This window comes from Spodoptera frugiperda, chromosome 20, assembly GCF_023101765.2.
Source record: "Spodoptera frugiperda isolate SF20-4 chromosome 20, AGI-APGP_CSIRO_Sfru_2.0, whole genome shotgun sequence".
NCBI lineage: Eukaryota > Metazoa > Arthropoda > Insecta > Lepidoptera > Noctuidae > Spodoptera > Spodoptera frugiperda.
The window spans coordinates 11,106,880-11,127,674 of record NC_064231.1 but is presented as its reverse complement, the minus strand read 5'-3'; the positions used below and the strand labels follow the sequence as shown (position 1 = coordinate 11,127,674).

At 39.1% G+C, this 20,795-nt stretch overlaps 3 protein-coding genes across 4 annotated transcripts in view; 1 reads left to right on the top strand and 2 right to left on the bottom strand.

Annotated features, from left to right (window-relative positions):
- LOC118282411 (uncharacterized) lies at positions 1-13,674 on the top strand (the record flags this gene model as incomplete). Its single annotated transcript, XM_035603481.2, is given in 11 exon segments — positions 1-1,260; positions 1,355-3,641; positions 3,723-3,901; positions 4,042-4,237; positions 4,318-4,549; positions 4,552-4,764; positions 4,835-4,938; positions 5,020-6,420; positions 7,345-7,594; positions 9,561-9,686; positions 10,244-13,674. Coding segments are annotated over 11 exon segments (6,283 nt in total), but the record flags the coding sequence as incomplete, so codon positions are not given.
- Positions 13,675-13,749: 75 nt separating this feature from the next.
- Positions 13,750-20,054, bottom strand: LOC118282412 (transcription factor cwo-like; the record flags this gene model as incomplete). 2 transcript variants are annotated; one of them, XM_050701367.1, is given in 8 exon segments in its annotated part: positions 13,750-15,304; positions 15,400-15,490; positions 15,837-15,977; positions 16,101-16,300; positions 16,832-17,032; positions 17,493-17,657; positions 19,438-19,617; positions 19,930-20,054. In XM_050701367.1, coding segments are annotated over 8 exon segments (1,300 nt in total), but the record flags the coding sequence as incomplete, so codon positions are not given.
- Positions 20,055-20,501: 447 nt separating this feature from the next.
- Positions 20,502-20,795, bottom strand: part of LOC126911964 (uncharacterized) — a 4,687-nt gene continuing 4,393 nt past the window's right edge. Inside the window, exon 11 of the mRNA XM_050701557.1 lies at positions 20,502-20,584. Within this exon, the coding sequence (XP_050557514.1) occupies positions 20,502-20,584 (83 nt within the window). The remainder of the gene's footprint in view (positions 20,585-20,795) is intronic.

Genomic DNA, 20,795 nt, shown 5'->3' with positions numbered 1-20,795 from the left:
GAACTTTACAATAAACGTTGATGCAGCTGTTGGAAACATTACGTCTATACAGAATGTACAAGATGTATCCGGAAACCAAACCCTATGGCTGCCTACAATACTTGCCACCAGTGCTGCTACAAATGACCCCAATAAGATAGATGATGAGAGATCACAAGCTGGTGTGTCACAAATCATTATCACTAGTGAGAGTTATGTTAATGATGCCAATCAACCAAGAAGAGCAAACATTGTCGCTGAGACTAACTTTATAAGCAGACCCAAGACTTCTAAAGTCCAAATATTAAGTAACATATCTATTCCCAAGAACCCAAATTACAATCAACAATATTTAACGGGAAAGGAAATTGCACCTGTATATGGAACTCAAAATCATGTTTACAAATTGGGCAATTCAGTTCTTTGCACTAAACCTCCGAAAAATCAATCATTGATTGGATGCTCTACTCTATCGCCAAATGTTGTGAACAATAGCCCAATTAAAAATACGTCCTACAGTCACAATTTTACCAAAAGCACAAACCTAAATAAAACATTGAATAAGGTAAACAATGGTGCTAATCTAAATACTATGGTTGCTGCCTCATCAGGTAACTCGCAATGTCATATATTGTCTCGTGTGGTTTCTGGACCCAATAAAATGTCTGTACATTCTGGAAGGAAATCTGTGAACACTTTTAAGGGTTCGAAAAGCTCTGGACAAGTTTCTAACCAAAAGAACCAATCAAGGCCAATAAAAATAATACAACAGACTGGGTCAATTAACAAATCAGAGGCAAAAACTTGGCCAGTTGCCAGTGTCACATACAAGAATCAGCAGCCAAGTTATGGAGTAACAGAGTCAAATACATCAAAAGTCATCCAAAAAGTAGGCAGTCCTACACATAAGAGTCAACCTCTACCTCTCTCAAAATTCCCTTCGAAAACGGAACGTTTAGTGTTACAGTCACCATGTGGACCTGTTTTGATTTCTACAGCTCCTATAAGTACCAGTTTACCTAAGGGACCGCATTATGTGCAGTCAGGATCTACACCTAATTTGCGATATGTTCAAACATATGGAACTGCAGAAAATCCAATATCAACAGTATCGCAAGTTACTAACCAACAGTTGACTGCACAGATATTGCAATCATTATCACAACCAAAACTGATGTTGCAATCAAATACTGCATCGGTAAATCATAACCTTACTCCTTTACCGCCTACACCCGAGGAACCAGTGGAAGTTAAACCAGTCAATCAAAAAAGAATTGTTGTGTGAGTATATATTAACTGAATAGCATTCATTTATTATTCGTAATTATTCTAGAATTAAAATTTTATGTTAAAATTACCTTTTATTTTGTTCCAGTGGCGACAAATCAACATTACTCACTGAAGACGACATTATCGGCATGGAAGAAAGACCAAATCTTTCAGAAGAACTAAGAAGATATTCCTTCCAGCCCTTAGCCTTTGTGATGTTGGATCACACTTACGCTCAGCCCGCGCAGAAGCAGCCTTCAGCCACTCCGCCTACGACGCCGGTATCCACTGGCCCGCCTCCCACCATAATTTCACCCACATTAACTACATCTCCTATGAGTCCTTTAAAACGCAATTCACCCGTAATCATGTCCACAGCGTCTTATGAAATGCCTTTAGCAGTGCCTACTAGCGTTATTGGAACACCTGTACCAGTTTCTTCTATACAAATGGCACCGGTCACATATAAACCACCACCACCTCCGCCGCCAGACGACGACGCTGCTTCAGTTATTTCATCTATTGACGGAGACCGGAAAGCCAACAGGGGAGGTAGTGACACCGAAACTGCACCTGAAGGCGAGGAAGAAGGCAAGACAAGATGCATCTGTGACTTCACTCACGACGACGGTTACATGATCTGTTGCGACCGTTGCGGTGAGTGGCAGCACGTTGACTGTATGGGTATTGATAGGCAGAACATACCAGACGCATACCAGTGCGAGATCTGCCTTCCCCGGCCCATAGACCGACGACACGCCCGAGCTATACAGATGAGGAAGAGAGAAGAACTCAGCGCCCTTGGTGCGTCAGATACGGACTCGTCTGAAAGCAGCCGTCCTCCAGGACAGAGAAGGAAACGATTACTGACTGTCACCACATATACCAATACAAGTGGTTCATGTGTCACCACATACAACTCCGCTATACCAGTGCTTCCACCACTTCCACAACCATCGACACTAACTTTACCTAAGCGAGGACCTAAGAGGCCGAAGAAAACAGAAGTTGTGCGAAAAGGCACGAAAAGAAAACTATCGGAAAAACGCGTAAAACGCAAAAAGGAAATGATGCTTAACAGAAGTAAATACAGTTCAACCATGTCGAATCAGTCACATTTCCAAGACTCGTACGAACTTGCTGTGACGAACCATTACAGTCCAGAGTTGAGGGCTAAGATTATGAAATATAGCAATAAACTTGGTAATACTCCTAACATGGCGTATGCTATGAACGCGCATTTATGTACCACTGTGCCCCACGCAGGTGGAAAGATTCTGATTGCTACTAAGGACTTGAAAGAAAATACTCCAGTAATAGAGTTACGTGGCAAATATATGTTATCAAACCAGCATAGACCACAATTACAAAATACTGCTAGAGCAGGTAGCCAGAAACCGGGACCTTTTGTCTTCTTTTACAGGTTACCTAAAGATAACACGCAAATATGCATAGATACTAGAACATACGGGAATGAAGCAAGATTCGTACGTAGATCGTGTAAACCAAATGCAGAGTTACAACACTGCATAGTCAAAGGCACATTGCATGTTTATTTAGTTAGTATTGGAGTTATCCAGTCTAACACTGAAATAACTGTTGGACACGATGCTGATGGCAGTAAACAGCCATGTGCATGCGGAAATCCAAAACATTGCAAAGTGAACGGCCTCAACACGTTAGCGTCCCGAAAGAGTGTGGACTATCCGCCTAGAGAGAAAAGGAGCAGAAATAGATGCTTCAGTTCTTCATCACCAGTATCTCCACCGCTCCCTCCTGCCGCCACTACTCCAGTTAAAGAATATACTCAACAAATATCTGCGATGAAATCTGAGAAGAAATCTCCACAGCAAATTAAACATGAATACCCTCCTCTATCACCTGTCAAGACAGCTGTGATGGCATTAAACTTTGATGAACCGCCTAAACCTGAGCCGATAGAAGAAATTAAAACTGAAATAGATCTGATAGCCAAAGAGGAGATGAAGCCTGAAGAAGATGAACGTGACTTCTGTAAGTCGGAAACTGTTGAAAATAAATTTGAAGAAGTAAAACACGAGTTAATCCCACTTCCACCTGTAGAAGAACCCAGACCAACGATCATCTCGAAAGCAGAAGTAAAAGAGGTGAAGGAATTTAAACTAGAGAAGGAACCAGTGTATTCTGATGAAGAGAAACCAGAAAAGGTTGAAGAAAAGAAACCTAAAGAAGAAATAAAAATAGAAGAAGATAGACCAGTGACTAGAGAATTTATGGCCAAGTCAGCATGCCATGACAGATCATCGAGGTCCAGTCGGACAACTTGCGTGAATCAAGACTCTCTGGATGATAAAACTGATGATTCTCAAGATAAAATACAGACTAATAATAAAGAAAAAGAAAAGAGAAAGATGGTGAGTTCGAAAAACTCAAGTGAAACTCAGCCTCCAAGCCTTGGGACGAGACAAAATTCTAAACCTGTATCTAAATTACAGACGCGCGAGGAACGTAAGATGGAAGCTATAATGAAGGCGTTTGAACGCATGGAAAAAGCCGAACAGCGCAAACAGGAAGTGAAAGAAAGGCAGAAGAGGCGAGAGTCTGATCCACATCCTAATGCTAATGATAAGGATGAAGATGAAGAAATTCACAACACTACTAAAAAGAGGAAAAAGTAAGTATTCATCTTTGTGTAAAGTATTATAATTTCAAAGTTAGCGACATTACAAAGCTGTTTACTAATATTGACATCTGCTTCTTGTATTTTAAATTGCTGTAATTATTTGCGAATATTCATGGTGTATGTATGATCAGGCGCAAGGGTCGTGCTCGCACGACGTCGCAGTCGAACCGGCGGCGCTTGAACTCTGCAGACAGCGACATGGTAACGTCGGGCGACGAGGCCCAGCCGCCTCCGCTGACGCCGCCGCGGGCTGGCCCGGCGCGCCGCGACAGTGCGCTCCCACCACCCAACGTCGACCACGACCGCACCAACGATGGCCCCCATGAAGTACGTACTATTGGCATTATAATAAACAGTATTATTGGGTTCTAAATCGTATGTTACTACATTGAAACTTTTCATTACAGGAACTCGGGTTGAGCTCTGCATGCTTATTGGTTGAAGCAGCTGTTGGTTCTGTTGAATCCGCCTTTAAATTACCAAAAACTAAGAAAACAATGGCGACTGAATGGATAGGAAGGTCGCCTGAACGTACACCATCACCTTATAGATCTCCTTACAGACCTACCTTGGTCGCCGCACCATCGTTAGAAAGTTTAGTTCGAGTCGCATCAACTATGATTGGCGATTTAAGTGGGGGAATGACTTGGAACATGAAGAAGACAGTAGAGCTTCGCCCCCTAGAACACCCGGGAGGGATCGAAATAAACCTCCGAAGAAAGCCAAGCGAATAACGAGGAGTACGCCGCCTGCCGAGGTGGCCGAGGTGGCGCCGCCCGTGATACAACAACACAGCGCCAAGAAGCGGTGGCTGCGACAGGCCATCAGCGAGGAGAGTGATTCGCCTGTTGCAGGTTTGTAATTCTGCTTGAAATATACATATTTGTTTCCAATGTTGAACCAGTAATTCTATGTTCATTTTAGATGTGTTTGTTTCAGAATCGCCTCCCAACGAAATGGTAACGCCATTAAAGAAACGACGACTAGCAAGAGAGTCGCTTTCTTGCGAACAAAACAATATTGTGCCTGTAAGTAGCTACTCAATAATATCTTATTAAAAATATTTTTTATATTGTATACTATACTAATAGAAGTATTTTGTTATACAGTGTAATGACGAAACCTCGCCTATTTTAACGTCAGAAGACTCTCCGGTCAAAGATGACGTGCAGCCCTTGACGAGGCAATTTAAAGTCAGAAATATTATGTACGATAGTTTATATGCTAGAGATAGAACTCGTTCGGACAGCGGACAGGGATCTGATGACCAATGCACCATAGATAATGACATGTTGAATATGAATATAAAGGGTCCACATGACAGCGAGAACATAAGGAGAATTATAGGAGTTCCGACACCTGAAGATGAACTCCCACCTGAAATACCTAAACCAGATGACATAAAAGCTAACAACAATAATGTTGAAATGGATGAAAGTAATTACAATAAAGTAGTGCCAATGGAAATAGATACAACAATACCCGCACAGCCAAAAATACAAGAGTCTATCGATCTTAGCATAGACGTGAAGGGAATCGAGAGCCCAAATGATAAACTAAACAGCTGTCAGTCAGCAGACACCAGTGGGAACTCGTCACCACAACGCGACGAGATGGATGACATTCAGAAGAAAATACATTCATTCCACACAGAGAACATACAAATATTAAAGAGTAGAAATAAGAAACCCAAGGAAAAACGAAAGAAAGTGAACCTAAACTTCGACCTCAACATGGTGGATGATCAGATTAGCGTGCAGCTGAGAACGGAGAACGATACGTCGTCTAAATCCATAGAAATTAATGGAGACATTCACGACGACATGAGCAATTCAGTCCATGATGACGTCAAAGTTCATGTTTCACCCGAGAACATACCTCTGCCGCCTGTAGAGTCAATACCTCTACCGGCACCAGAGAACATACCGTTGCCAGAGGAACCGAGTCCGATGCCTGTAATACCGCCTCCAGAAACAATACCTCTACCAGAGGAACCCATGAAGCCTGTGAAGCCAACAATTCGCCCAGCATCACCTGTTGTAGAAAAGCTTGATAAAATTGAGAAACCCTTCTCAATCGACAGGCCGTCCGTGTTAGAGAACTCAACGCTACCGTTCTCGTCGCGGTTTAGTTCAACAGGACTTTTCTCCGGTATATTCAGCAATATGTCTCAGTCGTTCAACATGGACAGTTCAATAAATGAGAACGTACCGAACATGTCTATAATAAAGAGTGCAATAGATAGGACTACAAGTTTAGATAGTAGTTTGTTTGACAAGGACAGTATTACGCCAGCAGACGATCTGAAGAGCGTCCAGGAGATATTAACGCGAGTGAATAATATGGACTCAAATAACAGTGTAATATTATCAGGGGTGCTCAACAGTTCAAATAAAGCGAGTTTGTTAGCTCCATCCCCCAAACCACTCGCAAAGCCTTATTGCCCGCGAACCAACGACCCCAGACTGAACCCTCCGCCTGTAGAAAAACCTAAACCTGTAAGAAGGAAGGTGAGTGCTTGTTAAACATCCATTTTATTATCATTATATTTTACCTAGAGCAAGAGCTAAGTTTTAAAATGTGTTTCATGTCCTTTCCTGAGTCTGAAGGCATTGGAAAACATAATAAAGTTGCCTACTAATTAAATGTTCAGAGCTGTTGTGTCAGAGCATGTTAAACCAGACCAAGGTCGCAGATTAGATAATGGTAAAAACTGATGTCCACGTGATATCCGTCCCACTGAGAACTTCTTTACTAAGCTACTACTATTAGATGTGTAACATGTTTTTATTTACACTTGAATGAGTTATGTAATTCATATCTAATTGTTTATTTATTCTAATCATTTCTTTATCTTTATGAATAGTTAAAGGTTACTTTCGATTATGACTCTCATTCTCAGTTGCTGATATTTCTTTGTAAAGTGTACAATATGAACAATATAATGGTATAGAATAGAATTTCCACTTTGCCGTGTGTTGGCTGTCGAGTATTTCAAAACAGTGCATCGACCGATACGGCGACGGATGTTATTCTAATGCTAGGGCACAGTTATCGGTACTCGACGAAGATTCGATATAAACTGAGCTTGTCGAATGAATATTATGAGTATGCTGGTCACACTTTATTGACACCGAGATGTCGTCGAAGGCTGGTAAGTTTGATCTGGAACTCAGCCAAGATTTTGTGATCATCGACAAAAATATGTTGGTTCTGTAATAAACACTTGAACAAATAGAGAGAATAAAACTGTACAGGAATGCGACAAATAACACTTCAATGTTCATAATGATACTCAGCTCTACTTGTCCTACCTATGCATAAAAATTATTATTCATCATAACAAGTTTTCCATTTTCTGTATTTAGTGTAAAAACACTTTTTTAACAAATTTTCTATGAATAAATAGTAATAAGATGTATGTGTATGCACAGCTCTCTATAACGGAGTACCGTAAGCGGCACAAAGGCGGGTGTACGGAAGAGGGCGGCGGCGGGTCGTCGAGTGAGGCCGGCGAGGCAGGCGAGGCGGGCTCCGGCGGGGAGGCGGCCCCCGAGTGGTCGAGCGAGTCCTCGGGCGCCGCCTCGCTGTCGCCGCAGCGCCTCGACCAGGCCGCGCAGGCCGCCGCCGACGACCTCGAGCAGCGACTGCACCGGGAACTGGCCGCCTCCCACTTGCCTAAAGGTGATTTACCTGTTTATCCCCCAGCATTAACTAAATAACTCAGGGTAAACTCTAGTTGCTATCAATAGACTACTATACAATAATATCACTCTACACACGCAGCCTAATTTGAATTTAACTCTATAAAATCAGAATGTTATTATGAAACTGCATCATCGTATTGTAGACAATTATGTCGTCAAGTGGAGCACGCCGGCAATTAATTCAATTGGTAGTTGGTCCCGCGCATGGCTTACGTGCTGTCATAGGCAATTACCGTCGTGCCTTGTTACGCTTCCTCCGTAAATACACTTTCAAAAGGGAACTGTGGAAAAATATAACTTTGAACATTATAATATTATTGAGTACAACCAATAATTATGTGGTGCCTTGAAAGCTATCTCTAGTATCTACACAGAGACTGGTACTGATCCTTCGTAATAAATATTGTTGTATAAAGCGACAAGTACTTCGCCTAACTATCGTAGTCATTAATTTATAGCCGGTCGTTCGGGATCATTAATTATAGCGAACTACAAAGGGATCTGTGTAGCAGTATACGTATGTTATTATGAGACTATCACGCTAGCTGGCTAGCAACTTCACTATGTGTGCGTAGAGACCGGTCCTTACTCGCACCGCGCAACCGATGCATTGCGAATTTCTAATGCACTTTCATTTTACAATACACATTAAAATATACATACATTTTATTTTACTGTAAACTAAAGAATCATTGTATTTTCTCATAATGAATGCTTGCATATTTAATATCGGTGAGTCGCGGGTAAAACATAATGAAATGAACTTAATAATGAATTGTCGTGTAGTCATTTTCGTTATGCAATAATCGACCTTAGTTTATCGATGCCTCGTATGTTCTTGTGTTAAATTCATTGATAACAGAGTTTCATGCAAACCGTGTTGTTATGTCATGTATTTCCATAGCAACTTTACGCGTGTCTACTTTATCAATATGTATAAATGTATAAATTGTATGCGCGTGTAGGTAGAATGGCAATCGAAAGTAGTGTTTTAATAAATATTGTATAGTTGCAATTTCATGATACTGCTGTATTGCCGTGTCTCATATTATATAACATTTAGGTAAAATAGGATTATACAATGCGGTTCTAATTGCGTTGTTTTTTGTTCAATAACCATTAGAAGCTATGGTTTATTAAATATTCGGCACCTCAATTAAGTCCAAGGTCAAATGAAAACAAGTTGAGTTAAAAACAATGTTTTGTATTAGAGGCCCTTAAAAGTTGTCTTGTAAACATAAGATATTTTAGCAACTTGTTATAAGGCATAAATAGTACTTAATCTAAAGGAAACATCTCAATAAAACAAACAGAAACTGTTTAAATTGTTAACACAAAGCAATAACGTTGGCCGCGCATATACGAGCGAGGAGCGCCGCAATAAAGACTAAAATCATTACTACTTCGACCTTGACTACAAGAGTGTAAACACAACTGCGCCGTACAGAATTCTAACTAATATTCATACGAGGATTTTTTATTTTACACCCACATGCTCACTCGGTGAGATAATCCGACACCTATGCTACTTATAAAGTTCTTATTGCAGTCGTAATCGCGAGAATTCATTTTATAGAATGCACCAGTGCAAACTATTTTTAAAGCCACCACAGCGTTTAATGTGTCGTTCGCAGAATGGGGTTACTGTTTTCAGTTTTAGCAAACCTAAAAAGTTCAAAGTTGGTTTTAGTAGGTTTTAGTAGACTATTTATGATGCAAAACATTTACTCTAAGGTGGTTTTTGCAATAAAACATTCGAAACTATGTAATTAAATTGGTATATTTAGGTACAGTAAATCTTACTATTGTTCCAAAATTATAGTAAAATAATAAAGAATTGTCAATTGAATTTTCTTGCATTGAATGTATTACCTTCGTAACTATTATTACGAAAATACTCAATAATTCGAGCTATTGTTTAAAACTCGTTTCTGTTTTTACAGGTGTGTTTGACGCTCAGCCAACAGCCACGGAGCGACAAAGGGAAAACCTAAGCTTACGATTACGACGGGAGTTTGGTCTTGCCTTACCTGATGACGAAGAGACGAGACCTCCTACCGAAAACACCGGTATGGCCACTTGGAGACATAACAACCTTATGGGATATGGTGGTGCCAGTTTGAGGCATTGCACTGGTTTACCTGATGCCCAATCGGGGCAGTACGATACAGCGAAAAATAGGGGGCCCCCACGACTCACTCCTGCCACATCCAACTGTCAAGAAGATCAGTGGAATATCAATATGTATAGCACAGCTTATGGGTACAAAACGGGAGTGAAGGGGTTAAAGTGGGGTAGGAGAGGATAGCCTATAAGAATTATATAATTATTATATACTCAGTAGTAACCTTATGTAGATTTAGGTAATGCACGCTACACATTATGTTATGTGACGTTATTATTGTGTGTCCTTGTCGTTTTGACACTAGGTTCGAACTTAACGTAAACATATTTTTTTCTATGATAACTTAATATTACTTTAACTTAGGTATTGTTTGGTATTTTACAGTTTATTTTGGTTATTTGTTTTGTACATAATACAGGTATTTATATTGGCACGTTGAATAAAACATTACTGCAAGTATAGCGTTGTCATTTCTAACCGCGTGTATGCTTTGTCCGGCAGATGGCGCGGGCGGTGCGAAGCGGTGCGACAGGTAGTGGGCTGTGGGCTGTGAGCTCACTATAAGACATTATTTTTGTAAATCTCAGACGGTGTCACGCCCGTCGCCTGTATTATATAATAACTAGCATAAAGGACTTTTCTAAGAGTGTACGTTAGATGCGATGCGCGCGTATTGTATATTTCCGTTTCACTTGTACGTTTTTATTTTCCACGGTTTTCTGCAAGTACAAATTGTTTTTATTTCCCTTTGTACATATTGTATATAGGAGAGTTAAGATATATTATAGGGAACCTAATGGGTAACGTATCTATGTATAATGGTATGAAAGATTTTTTATATATGTACAATGTTTATGTATCTTATTGATATATTTATTTATTATCGATTTATTCGATAGTGCGTTTAGGGAATGACGGCTAGGATTTTTGTACGCATAATGTTTAAGTAAATTATAGTTGTTTTTATTATTTGTTTTATGTTTTCTAGCATATATAGGGGGTCCGAGGGCTCGTCCTAGTTCTAGGTCTCTTGTTAGTGTTAGAGGTTTCACGTGTAATTTAGAGTCGTTTCAATACAGATACGCATTCTCGCATTAGCCATTTGTAGAGGTTAAATCTGTGTTATAATTTAAGTGGAGCGTATTGTGCAAAGATTGATTTCTTTGGTCCATCATCACAAGGACGAATGTTGAGGCAGCTGGGTAATAGTGTTCGAAGTCTCGCCCGCGACACCACCCGGCACCGTTTTCTCTGCATAGATCGAAAGTGAATATTTATTGGTTATGTTTCAAGTATTATAATTATGTGGACGGTTTTGTTCATAGTAAAATATAAATTGTTTTATATTGCAGTGTTGCCAAGTGGTGTCGTGGGCGATCCTAGTTTAACGTGGCTTTTGCATCCAAATTGGATAAACGAGGTCGTGAATTTTGACTGATATGAATCGCAATCACACTAGTACTATACATAGAAATATACCTGTTCTGTTAGATACAGCAAATTCATAAATGAAAGCAGTTTATAAATAGCACTGATTACTTCTAGATAGTACTGTGTGCTTTTTGTTAATCGGACTTGCAGTATGTTACAATACAACATGCATGTTCAGATGAGATATGTACTGTGTACATTGTTCAGTGTTGTATCACAAGTTCTAGGCGAGACAGTTGTATGTAACACACTGCATACAATGCATAATATTAACAAATGTAAACCATCATTTTTAAACTCTACAGTTTAGACGATATATTCTACAAACCTTACGTTATTTTGTAAGAACTAAACTGCAGAGTTGGAAATTGGGGACACTGCGACATTCTGTTAGTTTATTGCTATGAGTTGTTTATATGACAGAAGCTATTGGACCGTTATATTTACAATTGTTAATGTGTTGCCGCTTGTATATACTTCTATAATAACAACGAATCGATGTTGTGAATAACCTCGGGCTAAAATAGAGTTTATCACAGAAGCACCCAGTGATCTAAGGAAGCTATGACCAGGCACTTGCAAAATATTCTGTTTGTTATATTTAGGTAGGTCTAGATTTAGTTTACATCTTGTACGCGACATTTAGCACTGATGTGACTGAATGAAGTCAGAACTTGCTTCCTAATATTCCCAGTGCGATTGTTGCCTAAACAGGTGTTACGTTTAGTTTAATGAATAACAAAATATTTAGTGTAATTGAGTAAGTACTCTGTGAGTACTGAAACAAGGGTTACATGTACAGTTGATTATTTGCTATACCCAAACTTTCGACGTTTATAATTTCGCCTGTGACTTATATTGCAATAATTAACCGAATGCAATAATTCTTTCTAAAAGAAATTTTCTCTATATTTATATTTTGTGCTTCAGTATAAAATTATAGGCGCTGGTATTTAGATAGATTACTTATCGGTGTTTCTATTTTATTGGTGGATTTAACCACTACTAGGTAAATCGAACTGTGAATATTGTTGCAATTTAGGATAAAAGTCTATGTAGTCAAACTACGTTTATAAGCCCAGTGTCTGACGATTCATCCAAATTGTTGCTCAAATTTTCTACTGTGGGTTCCAGCAAATTGGTTTTTATAGGGAACCCCGTTTATTATTAGATTGTGTGCTTTTTGAGGTCTGTCAAATAGAATGTTCTAGCAAAAGTTGCTGCTTGTTGCGTGTCAATTACATACATGTACTATTATTTGTCAACTAGTAATTCCGGTGAATTAATTTATTCATGATGAAATTTTTGATTATGTTAAATTTTTATTTATTAATTTCAATAAACCCAAGTGAGCTGTGTGTCTAAAAGTACATATCGACATTTGCATTGATTGCACCTAATGGTTTCCTACTTCGTGCAGCCGTTTAGAAAGTCTAGATAGTTGCACTTCCTTTATTTACTTACCCGCGACGTCGGGTCGTCACTAAGCTACTACTTAAAAATTAAGTGTTTTACGCATAATCTTAAAATGTTAGATTCTAGTGAAATACGCTGCAATAATACGCCTCGAAGGCAAATACACATAGTTGTTAACACACAGAAAATATATTTTAACTGCTTTATTTAATCCATGATTTTATTATTTTTGTATTGTATAAAAAGAATATTGTAGTAAGATTTTTATGATTTTTTTTTTGAATCAAATGTAGATTTATTATGAAATGTTTCAGCATTTGCGCAGCCCGACTGGAGCCACAGTGTCGGTGTCTGTCTAATAGATTTGTAAATATTTCGATCTGGTTTATAAAGTGTAAATTAATTGCTTAATATCTACTGTCGGAACGCGTTTTGTTGTGCGCACTCTCAAGCAAATAATACTTTCAACTAGTCTTCTTCGTCTCGCGTTACAAAATAAACTAAAGTAGGTACCTTACAATGTGTAGAATTTGAAATAATTGTAGTTTTAATGTTCCTCGACGGCAGCCCAGTAAATGAATGAATGAGTACAGGGCAACAAAACGCAGTCCAACATTTTAATGTTTCTGTAGTATATTAGATGAAAATCTTTGTGATAAAAATTTCTTAATTATATCAACCCGTAGAGAAGCGTCTGTGTATATATTATAATAGTTAATGTTAAGTGAAAGCTATATTTTGTTATGGTGAACAAAAAGCGCACTCTCTATCGTTTGCCATATTATGAAGCTAGTTTATTGGTACTTCCCCCTCCTTGTGATCGCACCCACCTTCGGCTTGTCCCGCTCCCCCGTTGGATATGTTTCATGTAAGGTATTCGATGTAACAATGGAATATTTTGCAATATATATAATTAATATAATTTTTTAACGCTAAGTGGATCGTAAATAGAAAAGCTGTATATTATCCAGATGTTAAATATTATTATTTCTTTCTCAATGTTTTAACTAAGCATGTAAAATTTAAAATAATACTAGAGAATAAAAGATGTTATGATAATTAATTACATAAAATCTTCGTTTGAATGTAGTGCCTTTCCTTTATCCATGTCTCATCACACGATTTGTCGATACTCAACTGAAGCAAATAATAAACGCGACTCTGTGAAGTATTTATAACATTTATTACTTAAACATGTTTATGTATTTACAAAATATAATAAAGTATACATTTAACAGACTATTTTAAATTGTATTTAGAACTAAATTTACGTAAAATTTGACACTTCTTTGCACATTGAACTCTAACCTGCGGTAAATAATATTTTGAGTGAGAATCCAATGTAAAACAATCATAACTTTACCGCTAAATAAAAACCTCAGTCTTTATCTTGTCCACAAGTAGACACCACACCTTGTCTCCACCACTACCTCCAAACACTAAGTAAAATTAAAAATATTTGAAACAATATTCAGCAGCTCCCTATATGCGTGTTGTATTATGGATGAAGCGCATATCAGGGCTGTGGTAATTTGGTGGGAAACATGTCTTACAAAATAAATTTGTTTGGCCTTGAATCAGCTTAAAATAGTGTTTCAAATTATTAGTAACGTCTGATCTCTGAGGAGAGTTATCATCAGTTGGTACAAGGATGTTTCTGCAGTTGATACAGCAGCACAATATTTTTAAACAATTATATACAAAAGAAAAACAAGAATGATTTAGTCACTGACACATTCCTATTATTTTAATTCTAATTTTATACTGCACTGTTGTACTAATATAGCAAGTATCAAATGTCGAACCACCCTCCTTTACTGTTAATAATGCACCACAGCTGTCAGCTATATTTTGACTACTCTTTACATATCACAGCCGTAACTAAGAACACTGAAAACATTGTCCACACCATCATTAGTCCTTCAAACAAATTCACAGTACGCCGCCGCGGTAACTGTGGGCAAAACGTGTTCATAGCTAAAAACTTACAATTAATAATGTCCTCAGGATTTGCCCACAGAATAAACTGTTTTTACCAAAACTTGAAGATTGGTTGTTTTATGCAACTATTTACATTTGCAACGTTCCACATTGCACTTAATTTTGACTCACATTTGACTAGAACAGCTGGAGAGACTGATAACACTTATACAAAAACACAGCTGAACTAACATTTCTAAAATCGATAAGATTAAACTTTTCCAAGGTTATTTTAGCCAATCAGTGTTGTCTTTTTAACGAATCACATCTTCATTTAATCAATCCTTTGCAGGAGATTAAACATTTATAAGTTGACATTTTAATTAGAAATATGTAATCTCAAAAATATTTGCTGTTTTCACTAGATACAAAAATATATGTATTTAAGATATTCGGAAAATAGCATCGCTATAAGGCTCATTATTTTTAGGATTAGAATATTTTAAAAATATTAGCTGTCATGTTCAAATGTTGGCGCCGTTACTGTAAACATGGCGACCGTAGCTCATAATTAGGCACTGGATACGTGTCTTTTGGCTTATACAGCTCGCCATTGATCTCGCTCGTTGGGCTCCCTCTTGACGTGGTAGTTGAGGCAGGGCTGGAAGTTGACGTGGATCGTCACCGGGTGCAGCGGCGCCGCCAGGTGCACCGCTCGGGCGTCCAGCACATCGTATGGACCGAGGTGCCTTTGAAGGCACGCGTAGTCCACACTTAGTGGAACGTAATATTTTCCTGTAAAAGTATAAAGATACCAGGTTAACTTTATTCAATGTATTAACAGCATTAAATAAGTCAAGTTTGCCTACTATCAAATCAATATTACGTACCAAGAGCATTCAACGCAAACACCGGGACGTACTGCGCTGGAGGAGGTGGTTTGTCATAATGATGATGATGAGGTGATTCACTTGATGTATCCTGTAAGCAGATTTCATATTTATATAGACAAAACTAGTCGGGATTGAGAACAGTTCCTTTTGAAGCACAAATAAAGTGAAGACGCCGTGCTACAAGCCTAAAGCTGTAAATTATCAAATAGGAAAGGAATAAATCATTTCCTGACATTCAGAAAAAGTTAAAAGCAAAAGAGGCTAACGACAAAGCCATCAATAGGTTAGCAAGAGCCGTGACCACCCACCTTTCTCACTCTAAATGCGAACTCGTCTCCCTGTGGACTATATAGCTTGGTAGGCTTGTAGGGGTTAACAAGAACATAATGTGCAGGCGCATTGTTAGAAAGCGGTCTAAGAGAATGAAGCTGTACCTGCGGCGAGGTGTCCCTAGCATCCTCGGTGGAGCCGGAGTTGGACGTGGAGGTGGACGGCGCCGGCTTGGTGGCGCGGCGCCGCTTGTGCGAGTACACTTTACCGTGCGCGTGAGCGGTGCGGGCCAACATGTCCGCCGCCTGGGGAGGTAAGTACGTACATTATTACATAGTCTTTTATTAGATTCGGCTTCTTATTGTCAGTATAAAGAAGAGCCTTTATGTGCCCGTCTACAACTCGGCAATGGATGTTAAATAACATACCTCTGTATCTTGTGACCTCGAGAATCGCCTTTCAATGGAGTTCTTGAACTTGTAGGAATGCAGGTAATCTTCGGTGTGGTCAGGTTTCCTCACGGCTCGTAAGGTCGGCTCCCCTCGCTTGCGTCGCCCGTCTAGCGGTAGGGGCTCGGACTCCGGTAGACCTTCACCTTCTCCTGCCATCGGGGTCGGTGCCACTGATACTGGAATTAATTTTTTTTAAATTCATAAGAAGATACATATTATTTAATCCACTATGACTTCGCCTATAGGTATGTAGTAGTTGATTGAACTAAAGCTGATGATCGTGCCAGATTGTACTTAAGTTTTATAGTAGTTACCTACGTAATAATGATAACAAATGAATTTATATAGGTTGTCTCGATCATTACCCTCCCAACGAGACTGTCGTATCGCCGTCAGCTACTGACTAATTCAGTCATCAAATCATAGCCTCTGATAAAAACGCAGTCGATTTAACTCTTGTTTGAATAAAGGAAAAAAATCTATAAGTATTAAAAAATCATGAATTTAAAAATACTGCCAAAAAAATTTTGATTTATTATTTTAGCTAAAAGCTTATCGGCGCTATTATTATGATATTGCGACTCATTCATAAATAACACAGTAACTACTGTGTTATTTATGAATGCATATACTCTGCCCGACCATATCAAAGAGGTGTCAGATTTAAACACCACACACTAGACAAGCTATCAATAACATCAAGTTACCTCGATCACATTCCATAGAGTAGGGGTGTTCTTGGGGGCGCTCCTCGTAGGGCTCGGGCGCGAAGGGCGGCGGCGCGGGGGGCGGCGCCTGCGCGATCACGCCGGGCTTCATAGTGTAGCCATGGGAACTACTCGACGAGCTCGCTGTCTCCGAGGACGAGCCAGGGTGTGAACGGGGCTTGTCGCGCGGCAGTGGTTCGCCTGGAAATTCCGAGAATTATTTATTAGAATATTATTTTTACATTTTGTTGGGCCTTATGTTTACGCTCTTGGGAAATTTAATACGTGATGCTTTGCCTTCAAGATTTAAATGTAATGCTGTATAAGCGAATGCTGTTTAAATAAAAAAGTATACAAATTCATAATATTTAGAGCCTCTCTCTTTACTATAAACTGAACTAAACTGGCTTCACCCGGAGATAGGAACAAAGGCGAAGCAGAATGACTGCACGGTTGGCGCGGTAGCTGGGCAACTAGCTGCCGTGTAACATGTAGCGGTTCGATTGCCGCACGCAGCAATTCTTGTATAATCCACAAATTGTAGTTTCGGAACTGGGTGTAATGCGCACCCAAAACAAATGTGGGGTAGGGTAACAAAGTATTTTTCTACACCTTCAGAGATTACACCTATTAAAAAAAAAACAGCAAAATGAATACCAACCTTTAGCAAGAGCCTCGCAGTGCCTCTGCATATGCGCAGCCAATTGCACGCACAGCCCGTCGCCTGGGCCGTACCCGTGCACCTCGACTAGGAAGCGCATGACCTCGGCCACCGCGTCCTGGTACCCAGCCCTGAAGTGCTCCTCGCCCAGTCCTCGGTCCGCAGCTACAACAGAACCCCACGCGAAGATGGAACATCTTCCGGCGGGAACTCCCAACAACATTAGCGTTCTTCAGTGTTAATTAGGTAATGAGCGTGTTTCGTTAAACCTTAATGGTGATTGGTGAGGTGACTTTTGAGTCCAATGGAACTTTTAATGAAGAGGTGGTTATGATTTTTGTGATTCGGACATAAACCATTTGCAATATTCTTTCTGTAAATTTATGAGCATTCATATTTAATTGTGCTTTGAAATATATGCTTTGTTAATTGTTATATTAATTTTGTATCTTCCAATGTAGTTATGGTTTATGTGCGAAGAATGAAATGTGATGAGAAATCATCGGGCATCAATTAAAATAGTTTTTGAAAACTTTTGAGTCAGATTTCCTACTGTAAGACCTTGCGGAAGCTTTGCCTTGTTAATAGAATTGTTTATAATTTGCTTTCACTTGTTTAAAGTTGATTAATTCATGGTAACTTGAAATACAAATGATATGCGTAGCTATTATTATTAAGCGATGACGCAAAACGACACGTGACTACACTAATGAACAAGTTTTGTTTGTTTAAACTTTGGTTTTGAACGTGATACAAAAAACTTTATGTCAATTAGCTTTAAATGCCTAAGAAATTAAAGTATGTCCCGATTGTCAGCCTATGAATGTAGAGTATATTATTTTTATAAAGTTTAAACTGGCTCAATGTTACTAAAATTTTCGTTGGTAAGGTATGGTGGAAACCTTCTAATACTTTTCGAATTTAGTTATCGATTTAAAGTCGGGTTTTATTTATTACTGTTAAGAATTATGTCGCCGTTGATGCCCTACTAAATAAGTGAATATTTATCCAGATATTAGTTATGATTTATATTTTTTTAGGTCACAAAACAGAATTTTCCTGTTTGTGTTTGTAAGATGCTCACACAATGCTCTTGTTTGACGAGTGAACTTTAAATATTCAGAGATCATGCAGGAATACGATTTTAGGTTATCTATTTTAAAGGATTTTTATATCTAGTTTGTTTATTTCCTTGGTATTCTGACATCAATCTTAAAACATTTGAAAGCTTCTGAAGAAAACCATGTCGTAAGAAGTTTAACCGGTAACCTACGTTTCCTAACGAGATTGATTTTAAAAAATCGGAATATTTCGGATTTTGTAAAAGAATTTTAATTTTACTTTGCAGACTTCCAGTGAGTACTGTACAACCAAAGATTTCGGGTGTGGGGAAACAAGAAATGATTTAAATACTCATTTGTTGTTTGTAAGTGAAATATAAAGAGTCTTGTATTCACCAGGCAGCAACAAGAGTCAGAGTATAATATGTTTTTGACTCTCATTTTAATGTACGGCTTAATGTTAAACTGGAATAGTTGTGTACCTCGGTAAATACAAGACTATGTTAGAAATAATTGAAAAATAAAATAATAAAAACAACTAGGGCTTGGATCTGCGACATTTCTTTGCCGTTTCGGTCCTTCGCAAAACCAAGCCCGTATACAATTTGTATTAAATTTCAAACACTCCAACCAATTAGATCGATCAATTCCTATCTATGACGTCAAATGTTAGAAAATAGAAGTAGCATAGCGCCGAATGTGGCCAACGTTGGGTCAAACATTGGAAGTTGGAGATAGCATATAAATACGTACAACTTTTTTCATCATTCACAGAACAGAATCAAAGATCTGACGAGTTGGAGTTCAATCCAAAAGTACCTTTCCTGTTGTTTTCCAATTATAACTAACTGATTTTACCAAATAAGCGCGCTTTCCGTACGAACCGTTCGCGCGTTCCTGCAGGTACTTCAGATGGCGGATGGCCATCTCGATGATCTCTGTCTTCTCGACCCTGCCGCGGCCCTTCTTCAGGTACTCGGGCGGTATGAGCCGCGACAGGTCTGCCAGGCAGTTGTTCATTCGGTCCCTGCGGCGCTTCTCTATGATCCGGTGCGACATCGGGTCTTGCTGTACAATCAATTTGATAATAAGCATCTTGGGTGGCACTTCCAACATAATATTTTATTTGAATGTAGCTTGGTTATAGAATCACAGACGCCAGCAGATCAGCTACTGCACATTTTTTAATTTCTCCAAAAAATATTCTACTGCAATTAGAGACAGATTGCAGAAGCATGATATGCAGGCATCTTTAACAAATAGCATGCATTGACCGGGACATCTATCTACTCTAACACAAACAGGGGTCTGCCCTCTACAACTTTACATCAAACAGATACAAAAAAAGTATAAAAATCGGGCATATTCAGTATGACTTGCCCTCGAGACCTTCCCCTTCTTCAAGTAGGCGCCGGGCGGATACTCGGCCTCGTCTTCCGAAGGCGCGGCGAAGTTGAGCTGCTCGCCAGCAACGCGGCCGAAACCGTCGTTGGAATTATAACTGTAACAAGGAAGAGTTAAAGATTGTTATTGAGTGAAATGTGACTTTTAGACCTTTTCTTGTAGTTTAGAGATAAGGCATAGATGATCCGGGAATCGGACCCAAGATCCATTGCTTGTAAGTTTATGTAGTTGCTTTTTGTTCCAGCAGTTCTTGTTCTTGATTTACAGATGGGGCCCAGTAGGGCCGATGCTTAATCTGGAGTTGCAGACTACCTAGCTGGTTTAGCGGGGCTCAGGCTCGACAAACAGGTGTAGGAACGGGGTGGTTTTTAGCCAGTACTGACACTCCCTCTCGCCTCGCCCTGGCGAGAGAAGTCATTAGATAATTTTTTACCCTCAAAAAAAGGCTGTATTTCATTGAAATTGTTTTCTTTGAGAAACAATCTTTTAACTAATTTCCCACACCTCAATCCAACTTCACGTTATCAGACCCGCTTTCCTCATATCATAATACCACGGAAACAAATCCATCTTCGATCCACGTGAGCTCCTTGTCAACTTCGACAATATTATCCCGAACAGTGGGGACTCGGGATCAAAGCGTATATTAAAAGTTAATAGATTGTGTAAGCCCAAGGTTGTCTTTGAAGAGACATGTGATCACAAAACGTGGACGCAAGGTCGTTACGAACTATTTGAAACAATTGAATCTTGTATCCGGACTATTATTTAATTAGAAGTTATACAGGGTAGGTATAGGTACCTATAGATATAGGTGCGTACCTACATGGCTTGCTTT